Below are 16242 nucleotides of genomic sequence, written 5' to 3'. Positions count from 1 at the left end.
AAGCCCTGGTCCATTTATCTTGAGATGTTTTAAGTTTAAATTTCAGTTCACTGAAGCACTTTAAGCACCAACACTTTTTCAGTAAGTGACCTTTCTTGTAGAATTGTGCTTCAAATAAAGAACTTTATGTTGACCAGATTGTTAGTTAATCATTTACAAGTCAATTTTGCCTATATGGACAGTGATTAAAAAAAAGTGAACTGGTAAAACTGCGGTGTTAAATGTTTGGGTGCACCTAACTTTTGTGCTGGTGCACCTAAGAAAAAAAGTTAGGCGCACCAGTGCAAAAAGTTAGTCTAGAGCCCTGTATCACATAAATAGCCTATGTGNCTTGTTGAGTGTGCTCTTGCGTCCCTCTCTGTTTTTGAACCGATGCAGGCACACTGCACAAACTGTGCAGCGTCGAGCTTCTCGAGTCACTTCAGTAAGGAGCGTTTTGATTGGTGGATCAAAAGCTCAACGCGATTGGCTGAACAGGCCATCCTTAAAAAAAAGTTACGCTTGAATCTCACCGTGGCAGGACAGTCTCAAAAATACCACACACAAATTCAAAGCAATCCACACACGTGTGACGATTTGCAAATGCAGATTCACCAATCCATAAATACATGTAACAACATTCACAAATGTTTACTGGAAAGTAATTCAAGAACATGATTTATACATATTTGTGAAAACATTCTGAATTTATTTCTGCGAGATATATTTGTGTGAGCATTTGGGGAAAATGTTTGTGAATTTATGAATTGTGTTTTGAATTTACGAATCTGATTTTGTGAATGTGAATTGTGCTGTGAATTTATGAATTGTGTTTTGTAAATGTATTATTATTGAGACTGATCTGTCTCCATACATTTTTCCATGAAGTGTTATACGACCAGAATATACTAATAAAAAAATCAATGTTTGGGAAGAGGCTTTTTTCTGTCATTATTTTTATTTCTATTTTTATAGTAAAAACATAATAGAAAGCACGTTTGATTTGTGTGAATGAGTTTGAGCTGTTCTGACCTGGAGCACACCTGGAGAAAAATTAAGTATACAGATATACTCCAAAACAGACCATTTCTAAGATAAAATATGTTCTTTTATTGATCTGGGAAAACACAGTACAGCAGTAAATTACTATTAGTAGCATCTATAGCTTGAATTTGGTAACTTTGAATGACATTGTATTTGAAAATGAGAAAAAGTACTTTGTGTTCTCTTTTCCAAAGTTTGCATAACTCTAGAAGTGTTTAAAATATCTTAATGTCTTAAAGGCCCTTTATGGTACAATCCCAGATATATGGGGATCTAAATAAGGCAACAAGTACAAATTGTAGAACTGTACCTATTTTCAATGGTTGAAAACCAAACGTGCGTCACTTTGCATACTGCTGATATTGATTGTATTTAAAAAATTTTTTTTTTATCTTTTTAATTTTTCTTTTATTTTTTCTAAAAAATCTTTATTTTATCATTTAGGGCTCAAGCAGAGATGTTGCAAGGGTCCCTTTAGGAACAGCTCTGATTGTTATTGTCTCCAAATGAACCATGTTTTGTAGGGCTAAAACATGCTCAGAAGCTCATGAAAGTTTGCACCCACGTCAGAAGTGGCAAATATTTTATCAAATAAAGAATAAATATCTTATCAAATAAATAATAAAGTGTGGCAAAATGGTTTGATGGCACCACCTATAACATTTTAATGAAAGCTTTGTAGATGTACATTTCTAAAATCCAATAGTGATATAAGAGGCAGATACAGAGAAGTGATAGAATACAGACGACGCAATAGAATAAAATAAGAGATTATTGAATAATCTCCATTGTGCGTCATCTGACTATAGATACAGATTTATTATATGAGGCAAAGACAGTGGAAAATATCTGCTTCACATGGAATGAATATCATTATAAATGATAATGAATATACTGTAATGTGAATATAATATACAAATATAATGAATATTTAATAAAATACAAAACATGTATAAAGAAATGTCAGTAAATAAAACTATAAGAAAACTCGAATCAGAATCGCATTCATTTCTCAGATAACACACACAGTTTGCTTTTAGGAAACCTTTTAAGATCCTATATCCATCAGCATATTAAAGATCTGTTTTTGTCATTTGGATACTGTCAGCAACAGAGCTTGATGCATTTAAATAAAGCACAAGCCCAGAGCGTCAAGATGCCAGCCACTTCTCCCTGTAATGCCGCAAAGATTTCCTGACTTCACATCAAGACTCACAGGCTGACCAAGCAGTTGACACTTGACAGAGAATTTTCTTCTTTTACCATTGCTTTTCTCAACCACTAATTCCAAACCTCCGGCTCTGTCATACGCCATATTTGGCCACAGCGTTGCAGCGATGATTTTATCGTCTTTGTGAAACATCAAGTCAGCTTGTATCCGTCCTTTAACTGTACCGCGTTCAAACAACTTTCCATCGTTTAAAGTCACCTGAATTGTGTGGAGGCGCTCAAGCTGGAAAGCAGAGATGTAAATGTTTTTACTTTAGTTTTTATTTTAAAACAGAATTTAACACACTTTACATACCCTGTCATAAGTAATGTGAATCTTCTGAATGGTGGACGTAAAGTTAACAGAGAATGCATCACCTCCAGTCCCACCCACCAACACAGGTGGAGCTGTGAAAGCAAAGAGAAGAACACAATGGGGGAATTATTTAAATAATTTTTGATGGATTTTTAAAAGTGAATTTGTAACGAATAAGTAGATCACACTTACTTGAAGGTAATTCAGCAGAGACAGTATCGCTGGCTTCACTCACTCCCACTTTACCCACTGTCCTGTAACGGATCACTTACTGCTTCTTCGACTCCAGTCCAGGCAGAGTAAAGTCTTCATGAGATGTGTTTGTGAAAATCCACTCTTCCTTCTCATCTGGTTTTACCTCTCTGTACTCCACTCTGTATTTCACTGTTTCTAAAGTCGGGGAATCCTGCAGTTTCAGGGACACAGAGTTTCCCTGGATGCTCTTCACTTTGGGTGCGGGTGGCTTGGTCACAGGCTGAAACCGTTTGTCTGTCAGTTTGCCTTGTTCATACAGATAGATGGAGGAGCCTGGAATGGTGGAATCGGAGATGGCAGAAATAATGAAGCATATTTTCTCATCATCTTTATTGGCCTCAGAGAAGCTTTTGAAGAGGGAAAAGGTCTCTCTCGTCCTTGTGATGACATCTGGATCCTTAAACCACTTTTGATCAGATTCCACCGAATACAGAGTTTTCTCCCCTTCAAGCTTCTTAAACTCATTAGATTGCAGGAACTCTTTTAGGGTTGAAAGATATTGGCCTTCATGCCTCAGTGACGTGAAGGTGAAGCACACCACGACATCAATATCAGGATTAAGGCGAATGGTGCTCAGATCATGTGCATCTACAGCTTTGATCCCCTTCAGAGATTTGGTGTAGGAACTCAAGAGGTCAAGTTCAGACTTTGCGTCATCTAACCACTGTGTGCTGGCACTAAAAGGAGAGGTTTCGTGAATCTTCATGATGTCCTCCAGTGTGTGCTCCTCCATCTCTCCACCTCGAATAGCAGGCAAGACTTTGCACAGTGCTTTCTGAAACACTGTCTTGTAACTTCTCAATGAACTCTGAAATGAGGTCAGCCTCTCTTTAATGTCACGGAAAATATTGACCTTTTTTATTCTTAGCAGGTCACTGCATCTCCTCTCCACCTCTTCCAGATCCTCCATTACAGCTTCAGTGTAGGACACCAGGCTTGTACTGACATCTCTCACCAGCCGAGCGGCCTGCGTGTCTAACAGATGAAGAGGATACAGCCAGACTTTTACTGGAATCACATTCTGTGGATTGTCCTTCAGCAGATTGGGGAGCTGCTTGTACACCTGCAGGGCTTCCATGTATGTGGTGGGTTTCTGCTCAAGATGAAAGTCACCATGAAACTTGCAGCTGATATTCTCGGCTATCTTCTTCTCAGCCTCTGACAATTCTACACTTCCGTTTCCCTTAATGGAAAATGCTGGGATTTTCTTCACCATGATACTTAATTTTCGCTCGATCTCTTGCTTGTCTTCATCCTCTGAAAGTGTCCGGTCAAACACCAGGAAGGCTTGAGCTCCGTACAGTACAGCTGTGACCACATGAGTTGCAGTTTTCTGGTCAAACACCTGAGGGTAGGTGAATTTGCTAAGGTGGGTCATAGTGAGCTGTTCAAATCTTGTGGTTTCACTGTAATACATTGTTACTCTGGACTGTTGGTTTGAGGATTTGGTGTCATGCAGATACTTGGCAGATCCCCCCACCTCCACCAGTCCACTCATGAAGCTGGCCTTCAGAGAAGCACTTATATTCAGAAGACTGGACTTATCAGAGAAACAGTCAGAGCTACTAAACTTTAAATAAGTTTGATCCTTTGTGTGAGTGTCCAAATCTTCATTTAATGATTTTTTATCCCACAGAGTAACACCTGAAATTAGAAGTACATTAAACAGTTATGCACCAGTAGCTGATGTTCTGTAGAGGTAATGTGTGGGCCTTATTTACTCTATAACAGATTAAAACTGAGTTTTATTTTTATTGCATTTCTTGATTAAAATAATCTCTTAATATTTCTTTGTTTTATCTTACTGTGTAAAGTCAATGCGTTTTTAAAAAGTGGTTTTAAAGTAGGTACACCACCTGGAATGAAGGCATCTGTGCGGCAGTCGTAAAGCATCCCAGGAAACAGAGGTCTTCCTAGAGCTGTCACTTCAGTTGTTTTTGTTGCCATGACTCTAGTGTCAGATTTGCTAGACAGTAGCCAGACACAGACAGTGTTAAAGGAGTAGTTCATTTTCAAAATCAAATTTCATGATACTGTACTCACCCCCATGTCATCCAAGATGTTTATGTATTTGTTTCTTTAATCTAAAAGAATTAAGGTTTTTCATGAAAACATTCCAAGATTTTTCTCCATATAGTGCACTTCAATGGACTCCAAACGGTTGAAGGTCAAAATTACAGTTTCAGTGCAGCTTCAAAGGGCTTTAAACGATACCAGACGATGAATAAGGGTCTTATCTAGCGAAACGATCGGTCATTTTCTAAAAAAAATATATATATATACAGTATATGCTTTATAAACACAAATGCTCGCCTTGCTCTGTTCTGCAATGCGCGTTCATGACTTCACGTAATACGTAATTACGTTAAAAAGGTCATGCTTGACGTAGGCGGAAGTACCGAGTCAGTGTTTACAAGTTGAACGTGCAAATACTAAGTCAAACGCCGTTTACAAAAAAAGGAGTTAAAAGGTAAAACTTAAAAAAAAGTATTTCGCCCTGCCCTACCTTTTTGAACCTATGTCAAGCGTGACCTTTTCAACATAATTACGTATTACGTGACGTGATGAACGCGCATCGCAGAACAGAGCAAGGCGAGCATTTGTGTTCATAAAGCATATGAATTTTTTTTTTTTTAGAAAATGGCTGATCGTTTTGCTAGATAAGACCCTTATTCATCGTCTGGTATTGTTTAAAGCCCTTTGAAGTAGGGATGCAGCGATTACCGAGGTTCACTATTAACCGCACTTAAAAACGTAACGGTTAATTAATCGTAAAGGCTCCGTTACACCGCATGTTTCTGTAGCAACTTGCACAAAATGAAAGCAAAGTTACACCAGCGTGCACCATCTTAAAGAGCCGTGCTTATCAGAGACACGGAGGCCACGACACACACTAGATTAACTATGGCAGAGAGACCAAACAGCCAACCTTACATGTACATTCACAATCAAGGCTGTAGCGGTGACGGTTGAGCTTTCAGTGCAACGTAAACAAACAAAGCGGCATGTTAGTTAACGGAGTAGCACACTGGACAAGAAGCGTCGCGTCGAGGACAGCTCACAGGATGAGTACATTCTGTATGCGCAAATTCAAAGTCTACTCCTGATGTAAGTTGAACCAATTTAACTTATTTTATGTTATTATTTAGCGAATAGGTTCTATATCACGTTGATAAATAAAAACGTGATCTGTGCGCCCTAGCTCTTAAAGGGACAGCAGCATAATAAAAATATCTGTTTTAATGCTCATCAAACAACAAAAAACGAAGACAAAACAGACTCACTGCTCCTGACTGATCAACTTTAATATGGTTTGATCTATATTTCAGTATACTGTGAACAGTGTGAAGACTATGAAGTGTTATTTTACATTTGACTCCTTTATTCAGTTTCTGTACCTAATAACCACAGTTAGACCAATCCGAAACACCTAAAAAGCACTGTTAATTTTATTTGTGTGTTTGCTTTATTACAATTATTTGTGCTATTGCTCATAATTTGATCATTTGTTCTAATTTTATTACTAACTGATTGACTATTAATATTATCGTTTTATGGTATTATGAGCTTATTTATTAAGATTGCATAGGTAAAAAAACAAACTAATAACTAGACATTATTATTTATTTATTACTTTTTGTGGCGGGCAAGTACAATTTTTGTCAGGGCCAGTAAAAATGTAGAAATTGATGTATGCATAATAATCATCATAATCGTGCAACCGTGATTATTCCTCAAACTATAATCGTACCAACAAAATCTATAATCGTTGCATCCCTACTTTGAAGCTGCACCGAAACTGTAATTTTGACCTTCAACCGTTTGGAGTTCATTGAAGTCCACTATATGGAGAAAAATCCTGGAATGTTTTCATCAAAAACCTTAATTTCTTTTCGACTAAAACAAATACATAAACATCTTGGATGACATGGGGGTGAGTAAATTATCTTGAAAGTTTATTTTGAAAATGAACTACTCCTTTAAGAAACAAAAGATGTTTATAAACAGGAGTGTAACTAGAATATAATCACAACCAGAAAAGCCCAAACCACAAAGAGAAAAAATAAATCCAGAAGAAATGTGGCAATGTCTTCAAACCATTTAAAGGCTTCTATCTGCAAAACCAAAGTACCATGAAACGTTTTAGGCATTGGTGTGAATTGTCTGTAAATTGGGGATACTTTTAAAAATAATGTCATAACTGATTTTATTCAATTAACTACATCCTTTACTGTGATTGGACAGCTAAGTAAAAAGGGACATAGACCAGCTGTTAACAGTCCATTTTTCTTCTCTTCAGAAAATATCATTTAATACAAAAGGGGCTTGATAATAACAAAAAGAAAACAAGATAGGTACATTTTCTGAAGAAAATGTGAGTGGTGCTTGCGTGGCAAAACTCTGCGCTGGGCAGTCACTAGGGTGATGACACTTTAAAGGAACACTTCACTTTTTTTGGAAATAGGCTCATTCTTCAACTTCCCCAGAGTAAATAAGTTGAGTTTTACCATTTTGGAATCTATTCAGCCGATTTCCGGGTCTGGCGATAGCAATTTTAGCATAGCTTAGCATAGATCATTGAATCCAATTAGACCAGTAGCATCGCGTTCAAAAATGACCAAAAAGTTTCGATATTTTTCCTATTTAAAACTTGACTCTTTTGGTTGCTATGGGTGTGGCTTGGCACATGCCAATTGATGATGAAGTATTACTCGCAACACAAACAAACACAGAGACGCGCAGCAAATTCTAGCAACACAAATACAGAAACGCGCTGCAAGTGACACAGACGACATCGGAAGTGTTTCCAGGGGACTCCAAAACTGATGCACCATGGCTGGGGTGTCATTTCAGTGAGATTCCAATCCGAAGTGAGAAAACATGTTCAGTTCGAAGGGCACTATGAACGGCGTAACTGTTAGGGAATAAGGGAATATTTACCTCACTTCACTAGAAGTGGAGAGGGAAAACCACCCAACTGCGCCGCATCACGAGTTAGAAAAACAACGGACGAGTTTACATATAATGAAAGATTATTTTACTATTTTAAATTATCTTTAATTCTATGATTTGTTTCATATAAATCTGTTATTTTACTTTTTGTAGCATTGTTATTGTATTACATTCGAGATGATGAATGAATGCCTTCACTGTTTATATTTTTATTTATATTTTATTATGGAATTAAAAGACGTTACATATGCGTGTGAGTATTCATTTATTTAGCTATTATCGTACAAACTAATGTTAAAGTTGTAAGAGACAGACATTCTGGTTTATCTCAGAAATTAATATGGCTGCACATATGTGGAAAAAGCACAGTTGTTGTCACCTGTTGAAGTAGGAACTTCTTGCGGATTCGTGGCTGGTGCGTCGGCAAAAACCACGCGATTGTGTATCATCGCTTCAGCGCTTATGTGATGATTCACATTGAACTGAAGTGGGAAAATACCTCTTCGTCATTGCCATTGTGACGCAAATGTTGTCTCTTAATACCTACAGTAGACGCGCATTGCCCTCGTTTATCTGCTGCTGTTGCTACGATACGTCAAGTTGACAACAGCGCCGCTATGGGCAAGTTGCACAATACGCCCTTTTCACATGACGTCACGCATCTTCCGTTCTGCCGCGAAGCAGTGTATCATTACTTCCGCTAGCACTCCAGTTCGTAAGGTAAATACATTCGCCAGTAAAACTCAAGAAGAAGAAGTTACTTCCGCTAGCGCCTCAAAATGGAGTTTACCAAGTGGCTTGCACATCTGCCACAAATACGGCTAGATGATGTACAACGTCTTGCAGACAAATTTTTGCAAACGACAAGCTCAAAGCTAGAGAAAGGATACAAATTCTTCGTTGAACAGTACCTGTTTGATTATGAAGGTAAGTGTTTTCTTTTCTTTTTGTGTTAGCGAAGGTGCTAGGATAAGTACTTGAATACGTGTTCTGTCAGTTTTTTTTCTCACTGTTGTTAAATTCCAGCGCGACGGCGAAACGGAAGTTCTTCTTCTTCTTCTCGTTTGTTGCTAGACGGATGTTATGATACACTGCTTTGCAAAAAGGCGGACGTTAAGTGACGTCATTGTGAAAAGGGCCTATATGGCACCGGTGAGCTTTTGCGACGCCAGAATCCGCAGACTAATTTCCGGTCATACAACACAATAGAGTTGTTTTGGCATAACGAAGTTCTCAGCAATGAAAAGAGGATCTGTCATATTGCTTATATGTTACGTTCTTTTTTTTATTATCTAAAAAACACACATATTTGCCAGCCAAAATCCTCCTTTTTCCATGAAGTGTTATACGACCAGAAATTACTATAAAAAAAATCAATGTTTGGGAAGAGGCTTTTTTCTGTCATTATTTTTATTTCTATTTTTATAGTAAAAACATAATAGAAAGCACGTTTGATTTGTGTGAATGAGTTTGAGCTGTTCTGACCTGGAGCACACCTGGAGAAAAATTAAGTATACAGATATACTCCAAAACAGACCATTTCTAAGATAAAATATGTTCTTTTATTGATCTGGGAAAACACAGTACAGCAGTAAATTACTATTAGTAGCATCTATAGCTTGAATTTGGTAACTTTGAATGACATTGTATTTGAAAATGAGAAAAAGTACTTTGTGTTCTCTTTTCCAAAGTTTGCATAACTCTAGAAGTGTTTAAAATATCTTAATGTCTTAAAGGCCCTTTATGGTACAATCCCAGATATATGGGGATCTAAATAAGGCAACAAGTACAAATTGTAGAACTGTACCTATTTTCAATGGTTGAAAACCAAACGTGCGTCACTTTGCATACTGCTGATATTGATTGTATTTAAAAAACACATGTTGAACCTTGCAAACGTACCTGTAACTGTGCCAAAAAATCTTTATTTTATCATTTAGGGCTCAAGCAGAGATGTTGCAAGGGTCCCTTTAGGAACAGCTCTGATTGTTATTGTCTCCAAATGAACCATGTTTTGTAGGGCTAAAACATGCTCAGAAGCTCATGAAAGTTTGCACCCACGTCAGAAGTGGCAAATATCTTATCAAATAAAGAATAAATATCTTATCAAATAAATAATAAAGTGTGGCAAAATGGTTTGATGGCACCACCTATAACATTTTAATGAAAGCTTTGTAGATGTACATTTCTAAAATCCAATAGTGATATAAGAGGCAGATACAGAGAAGTGATAGAATACAGACGACGCAATAGAATAAAATAAGAGATTATTGAATAATCTCCATTGTGCGTCATCTGACTATAGATACAGATTTATTATATGAGGCAAAGACAGTGGAAAATATCTGCTTCACATGGAATGAATATCATTATAAATGATAATGAATATACTGTAATGTGAATATAATATACAAATATAATGAATATTTAATAAAATACAAAACATGTATAAAGAAATGTCAGTAAATAAAACTATAAGAAAACTCGAATCAGAATCGCATTCATTTCTCAGATAACACACACAGTTTGCTTTTAGGAAACCTTTTAAGATCCTATATCCATCAGCATATTAAAGATCTGTTTTTGTCATTTGGATACTGTCAGCAACAGAGCTTGATGCATTTAAATAAAGCACAAGCCCAGAGCGTCAAGATGCCAGCCACTTCTCCCTGTAATGCCGCAAAGATTTCCTGACTTCACATCAAGACTCACAGGCTGACCAAGCAGTTGACACTTGACAGAGAATTTTCTTCTTTTACCATTGCTTTTCTCAACCACTAATTCCAAACCTCCGGCTCTGTCATACGCCATATTTGGCCACAGCGTTGCAGCGATGATTTTATCGTCTTTGTGAAACATCAAGTCAGCTTGTATCCGTCCTTTAACTGTACCGCGTTCAAACAACTTTCCATCGTTTAAAGTCACCTGAATTGTGTGGAGGCGCTCAAGCTGGAAAGCAGAGATGTAAATGTTTTTACTTTAGTTTTTATTTTAAAACAGAATTTAACACACTTTACATACCCTGTCATAAGTAATGTGAATCTTCTGAATGGTGGACGTAAAGTTAACAGAGAATGCATCACCTCCAGTCCCACCCACCAACACAGGTGGAGCTGTGAAAGCAAAGAGAAGAACACAATGGGGGAATTATATAAATAATTTTTGATGGATTTTTAAAAGTGAATTTGTAACGAATAAGTAGATCACACTTACTTGAAGGTAATTCAGCAGAGACAGTATCGCTGGCTTCACTCACTCCCACTTTACCCACTGTCCTGTAACGGATCACTTACTGCTTCTTCGACTCCAGTCCAGGCAGAGTAAAGTCTTCATGAGATGTGTTTGTGAAAATCCACTCTTCCTTCTCATCTGGTTTTACCTCTCTGTACTCCACTCTGTATTTCACTGTTTCTAAAGTCGGGGAATCCTGCAGTTTCAGGGACACAGAGTTTCCCTGGATGCTCTTCACTTTGGGTGCGGGTGGCTTGGTCACAGGCTGAAACCGTTTGTCTGTCAGTTTGCCTTGTTCATACAGATAGATGGAGGAGCCTGGAATGGTGGAATCGGAGATGGCAGAAATAATGAAGCATATTTTCTCATCATCTTTATTGGCCTCAGAGAAGCTTTTGAAGAGGGAAAAGGTCTCTCTCGTCCTTGTGATGACATCTGGATCCTTAAACCACTTTTGATCAGATTCCACCGAATACAGAGTTTTCTCCCCTTCAAGCGTCTTAAACTCATCAGATTGCAGGAACTCTTTTAGGGTTGAAAGATATTGGCCTTCATGCCTCAGTGACGTGAAGGTGAAGCACACCACGACATCAATATCAGGATTAAGGCGAATGGTGCTCAGATCATGTGCATCTACAGCTTTGATCCCCTTCAGAGATTTGGTGTAGGAACTCAAGAGGTCAAGTTCAGACTTTGCGTCATCTAACCACTGTGTGCTGGCACTAAAAGGAGAGGTTTCGTGAATCTTCATGATGTCCTCCAGTGTGTGCTCCTCCATCTCTCCACCTCGAATAGCAGGCAAGACTTTGCACAGTGCTTTCTGAAACACTGTCTTGTAACTTCTCAATGAACTCTGAAATGAGGTCAGCCTCTCTTTAATGTCACGGAAAATATTGACCTTTTTTATTCTTAGCAGGTCACTGCATCTCCTCTCCACCTCTTCCAGATCCTCCATTACAGCTTCAGTGTAGGACACCAGGCTTGTACTGACATCTCTCACCAGCCGAGCGGCCTGCGTGTCTAACAGATGAAGAGGATACAGCCAGACTTTTACTGGAATCACATTCTGTGGATTGTCCTTCAGCAGATTGGGGAGCTGCTTGTACACCTGCAGGGCTTCCATGTATGTGGTGGGTTTCTGCTCAAGATGAAAGTCACCATGAAACTTGCAGCTGATATTCTCGGCTATCTTCTTCTCAGCCTCTGACAATTCTACACTTCCGTTTCCCTTAATGGAAAATGCTGGGATTTTCTTCACCATGATACTTAATTTTCGCTCGATCTCTTGCTTGTCTTCATCCTCTGAAAGTGTCCGGTCAAACACCAGGAAGGCTTGAGCTCCGTACAGTACAGCTGTGACCACATGAGTTGCAGTTTTCTGGTCAAACACCTGAGGGTAGGTGAATTTGCTAAGGTGGGTCATAGTGAGCTGTTCAAATCTTGTGGTTTCACTGTAATACATTGTTACTCTGGACTGTTGGTTTGAGGATTTGGTGTCATGCAGATACTTGGCAGATCCCCCCACCTCCACCAGTCCACTCATGAAGCTGGCCTTCAGAGAAGCACTTATATTCAGAAGACTGGACTTATCAGAGAAACAGTCAGAGCTACTAAACTTTAAATAAGTTTGATCCTTTGTGTGAGTGTCCAAATCTTCATTTAATGATTTTTTATCCCACAGAGTAACACCTGAAATTAGAAGTACATTAAACAGTTATGCACCAGTAGCTGATGTTCTGTAGAGGTAATGTGTGGGCCTTATTTACTCTATAACAGATTAAAACTGAGTTTTATTTTTATTGCATTTCTTGATTAAAATAATCTCTTAATATTTCTTTGTTTTATCTTACTGTGTAAAGTCAATGCGTTTTTAAAAAGTGGTTTTAAAGTAGGTACACCACCTGGAATGAAGGCATCTGTGCGGCAGTCGTAAAGCATCCCAGGAAACAGAGGTCTTCCTAGAGCTGTCACTTCAGTTGTTTTTGTTGCCATGACTCTAGTGTCAGATTTGCTAGACAGTAGCCAGACACAGACAGTGTTAAAGGAGTAGTTCATTTTCAAAATCAAATTTCATGATACTGTACTCACCCCCATGTCATCCAAGATGTTTATGTATTTGTTTCTTTAATCTAAAAGAATTAAGGTTTTTCATGAAAACATTCCAAGATTTTTCTCCATATAGTGCACTTCAATGGACTCCAAACGGTTGAAGGTCAAAATTACAGTTTCAGTGCAGCTTCAAAGGGCTTTAAACGATACCAGACGATGAATAAGGGTGTTATCTAGCGAAACGATCGGTCATTTTCTAAAAAAAAATATATATATACAGTATATGCTTTATAAACACAAATGCTCGCCTTGCTCTGTTCTGCAATGCGCGTTCATGACTTCACGTAATACGTAATTACGTTAAAAAGGTCATGCTTGACGTAGGCGGAAGTACCGAGTCAGTGTTTACAAGTTGAACGTGCAAATACTAAGTCAAACGCCGTTTACAAAAAAGGGAGTTAAAAGGTAAAACTTAAAAAAAAGTATTTCGCCCTGCCCTACCTTTTTGAACCTATGTCAAGCGTGACCTTTTCAACATAATTACGTATTACGTGACGTGATGAACGCGCATCGCAGAACAGAGCAAGGCGAGCATTTGTGTTCATAAAGCATATGAATTTTTTTTTTTTTAGAAAATGGCTGATCGTTTTGCTAGATAAGACCCTTATTCATCGTTTGGTATTGTTTAAAGCCCTTTGAAGTAGGGATGCAGCGATTACCGAGGTTCACTATTAACCGCACTTAAAAACGTAACGGTTAATTAATCGTAAAGGCTCCGTTACACCGCATGTTTCTGTAGCAACTTGCACAAAATGAAAGCAAAGTTACACCAGCGTGCACCATCTTAAAGAGCCGTGCTTATCAGAGACACGGAGGCCACGACACACACTAGATTAACTATGGCAGAGAGACCAAACAGCCAACCTTACATGTACATTCACAATCAAGGCTGTAGCGGTGACGGTTGAGCTTTCAGTGCAACGTAAACAAACAAAGCGGCATGTTAGTTAACGGAGTAGCACACTGGACAAGAAGCGTCGCGTCGAGGACAGCTCACAGGATGAGTACATTCTGTATGCGCAAATTCAAAGTCTACTCCTGATGTAAGTTGAACCAATTTAACTTATTTTATGTTATTATTTAGCGAATAGGTTCTATATCACGTTGATAAATAAAAACGTGATCTGTGCGCCCTAGCTCTTAAAGGGACAGCAGCATAATAAAAATATTTGTTTTAATGCTCATCAAACAACAAAAAACGAAGACAAAACAGACTCACTGCTCCTGACTGATCAACTTTAATATGGTTTGATCTATATTTCAGTATACTGTGAACAGTGTGAAGACTATGAAGTGTTATTTTACATTTGACTCCTTTATTCAGTTTCTGTACCTAATAACCACAGTTAGACCAATCCGAAACACCTAAAAAGCACTGTTAATTTTATTTGTGTGTTTGCTTTATTACAATTATTTGTGCTATTGCTCATAATTTGATCATTTGTTCTAATTTTATTACTAACTGATTGACTATTAATATTATCGTTTTATGGTATTATGAGCTTATTTATTAAGATTGCATAGGTAAAAAAACAAACTAATAACTAGACATTATTATTTATTTATTACTTTTTGTGGCGGGCAAGTACAATTTTTGTCAGGGCCAGTAAAAATGTAGAAATTGATGTATGCATAATAATCATCATAATCGTGCAACCGTGATTATTCCTCAAACTATAATCGTACCAACAAAATCTATAATCGTTGCATCCCTACTTTGAAGCTGCACCGAAACTGTAATTTTGACCTTCAACCGTTTGGAGTTCATTGAAGTCCACTATATGGAGAAAAATCCTGGAATGTTTTCATCAAAAACCTTAATTTCTTTTCGACTAAAACAAATACATAAACATCTTGGATGACATGGGGGTGAGTAAATTATCTTGAAAGTTTATTTTGAAAATGAACTACTCCTTTAAGAAACAAAAGATGTTTATAAACAGGAGTGTAACTAGAATATAATCACAACCAGAAAAGCCCAAACCACAAAGAGAAAAAATAAATCCAGAAGAAATGTGGCAATGTCTTCAAACCATTTAAAGGCTTCTATCTGCAAAACCAAAGTACCATGAAACGTTTTAGGCATTGGTGTGAATTGTCTGTAAATTGGGGATACTTTTAAAAATAATGTCATAACTGATTTTATTCAATTAACTACATCCTTTACTGTGATTGGACAGCTAAGTAAAAAGGGACATAGACCAGCTGTTAACAGTCCATTTTTCTTCTCTTCAGAAAATATCATTTAATACAAAAGGGGCTTGATAATAACAAAAAGAAAACAAGATAGGTACATTTTCTGAAGAAAATGTGAGTGGTGCTTGCGTGGCAAAACTCTGCGCTGGGCAGTCACTAGGGTGATGACACTTTAAAGGAACACTTCACTTTTTTTGGAAATAGGCTCATTCTTCAACTTCCCCAGAGTAAATAAGTTGAGTTTTACCATTTTGGAATCTATTCAGCCGATTTCCGGGTCTGGCGATAGCAATTTTAGCATAGCTTAGCATAGATCATTGAATCCAATTAGACCAGTAGCATCGCGTTCAAAAATGACCAAAAAGTTTCGATATTTTTCCTATTTAAAACTTGACTCTTTTGGTTGCTATGGGTGTGGCTTGGCACATGCCAATTGATGATGAAGTATTACTCGCAACACAAACAAACACAGAGACGCGCAGCAAATTCTAGCAACACAAATACAGAAACGCGCTGCAAGTGACACAGACGACATCGGAAGTGTTTCCAGGGGACTCCAAAACTGATGCACCATGGCTGGGGTGTCATTTCAGTGAGATTCCAATCCGAAGTGAGAAAACATGTTCAGTTCGAAGGGCACTATGAACGGCGTAACTGTTAGGGAATAAGGGAATATTTACCTCACTTCACTAGAAGTGGAGAGGGAAAACCACCCAACTGCGCCGCATCACGAGTTAGAAAAACAACGGACGAGTTTACATATAATGAAAGATTATTTTACTATTTTAAATTATCTTTAATTCTATGATTTGTTTCATATAAATCTGTTATTTTACTTTTTGTAGCATTGTTATTGTATTACATTCGAGATGATGAATGAATGCCTTCACTGTTTATATTTTTATTTATATTTTATTATGGAATTAAAAGACGTTACATATGCGTGTGAG

The 16242-nt window shown here is 37.7% G+C and overlaps 2 protein-coding genes across 2 annotated transcripts in view; both read right to left on the bottom strand.

The window, feature by feature from the left end:
- Positions 1–1632: 1632 nt before the first annotated feature.
- Positions 1633–4840, bottom strand: LOC130562310 (neoverrucotoxin subunit alpha-like). The gene is made up of 4 exons (XM_057347260.1): positions 4660–4840; positions 2741–4447; positions 2549–2640; positions 1633–2476 (listed from the first exon to the last, which is right to left on the bottom strand). Exons 1-2 carry the CDS (start codon positions 4811–4813, stop codon positions 2817–2819), a joined length of 1785 nt encoding a protein of 594 aa, XP_057203243.1. The 5' UTR covers positions 4814–4840; the 3' UTR covers positions 1633–2476; positions 2549–2640; positions 2741–2816.
- Positions 4841–9318: 4478 nt separating this feature from the next.
- LOC130561040 (neoverrucotoxin subunit alpha-like) overlaps positions 9319–16242 on the bottom strand; it is a 30857-nt gene continuing 23933 nt past the window's right edge. Inside the window, exons 2-5 of the mRNA XM_057345125.1 lie at positions 12889–12998; positions 10970–12676; positions 10778–10869; positions 9319–10705 (exon numbers count right to left, since the gene is read on the bottom strand). Of these exons, the coding sequence (XP_057201108.1) occupies positions 11046–12676; positions 12889–12979 (1722 nt within the window). The 5' untranslated portion in view covers positions 12980–12998 and the 3' untranslated portion in view covers positions 9319–10705; positions 10778–10869; positions 10970–11045. The remainder of the gene's footprint in view (positions 10706–10777; positions 10870–10969; positions 12677–12888; positions 12999–16242) is intronic.

This window comes from Triplophysa rosa, linkage group LG11 (assembly GCF_024868665.1).
Source record: "Triplophysa rosa linkage group LG11, Trosa_1v2, whole genome shotgun sequence".
Taxonomy (NCBI): Eukaryota; Metazoa; Chordata; class Actinopteri; order Cypriniformes; family Nemacheilidae; genus Triplophysa; species Triplophysa rosa.
This window is presented reverse-complemented; position numbering and strand designations above follow the sequence as displayed.

Excerpts from the sequence above, each read along its gene's own strand:
- LOC130562310 (XM_057347260.1), bottom strand. The coding sequence starts at position 4,813 with ATGAACTACTCCTTTAACACTGTCTGTGTCTGGCTACTGTCTAGCAAA. Across the intron at positions 4,448-4,659 it reads CACAGATGCCTTCATTCCAG|GTGTTACTCTGTGGGATAAA; the intron begins GTGGTGTACCTA and ends TTCTAATTTCAG.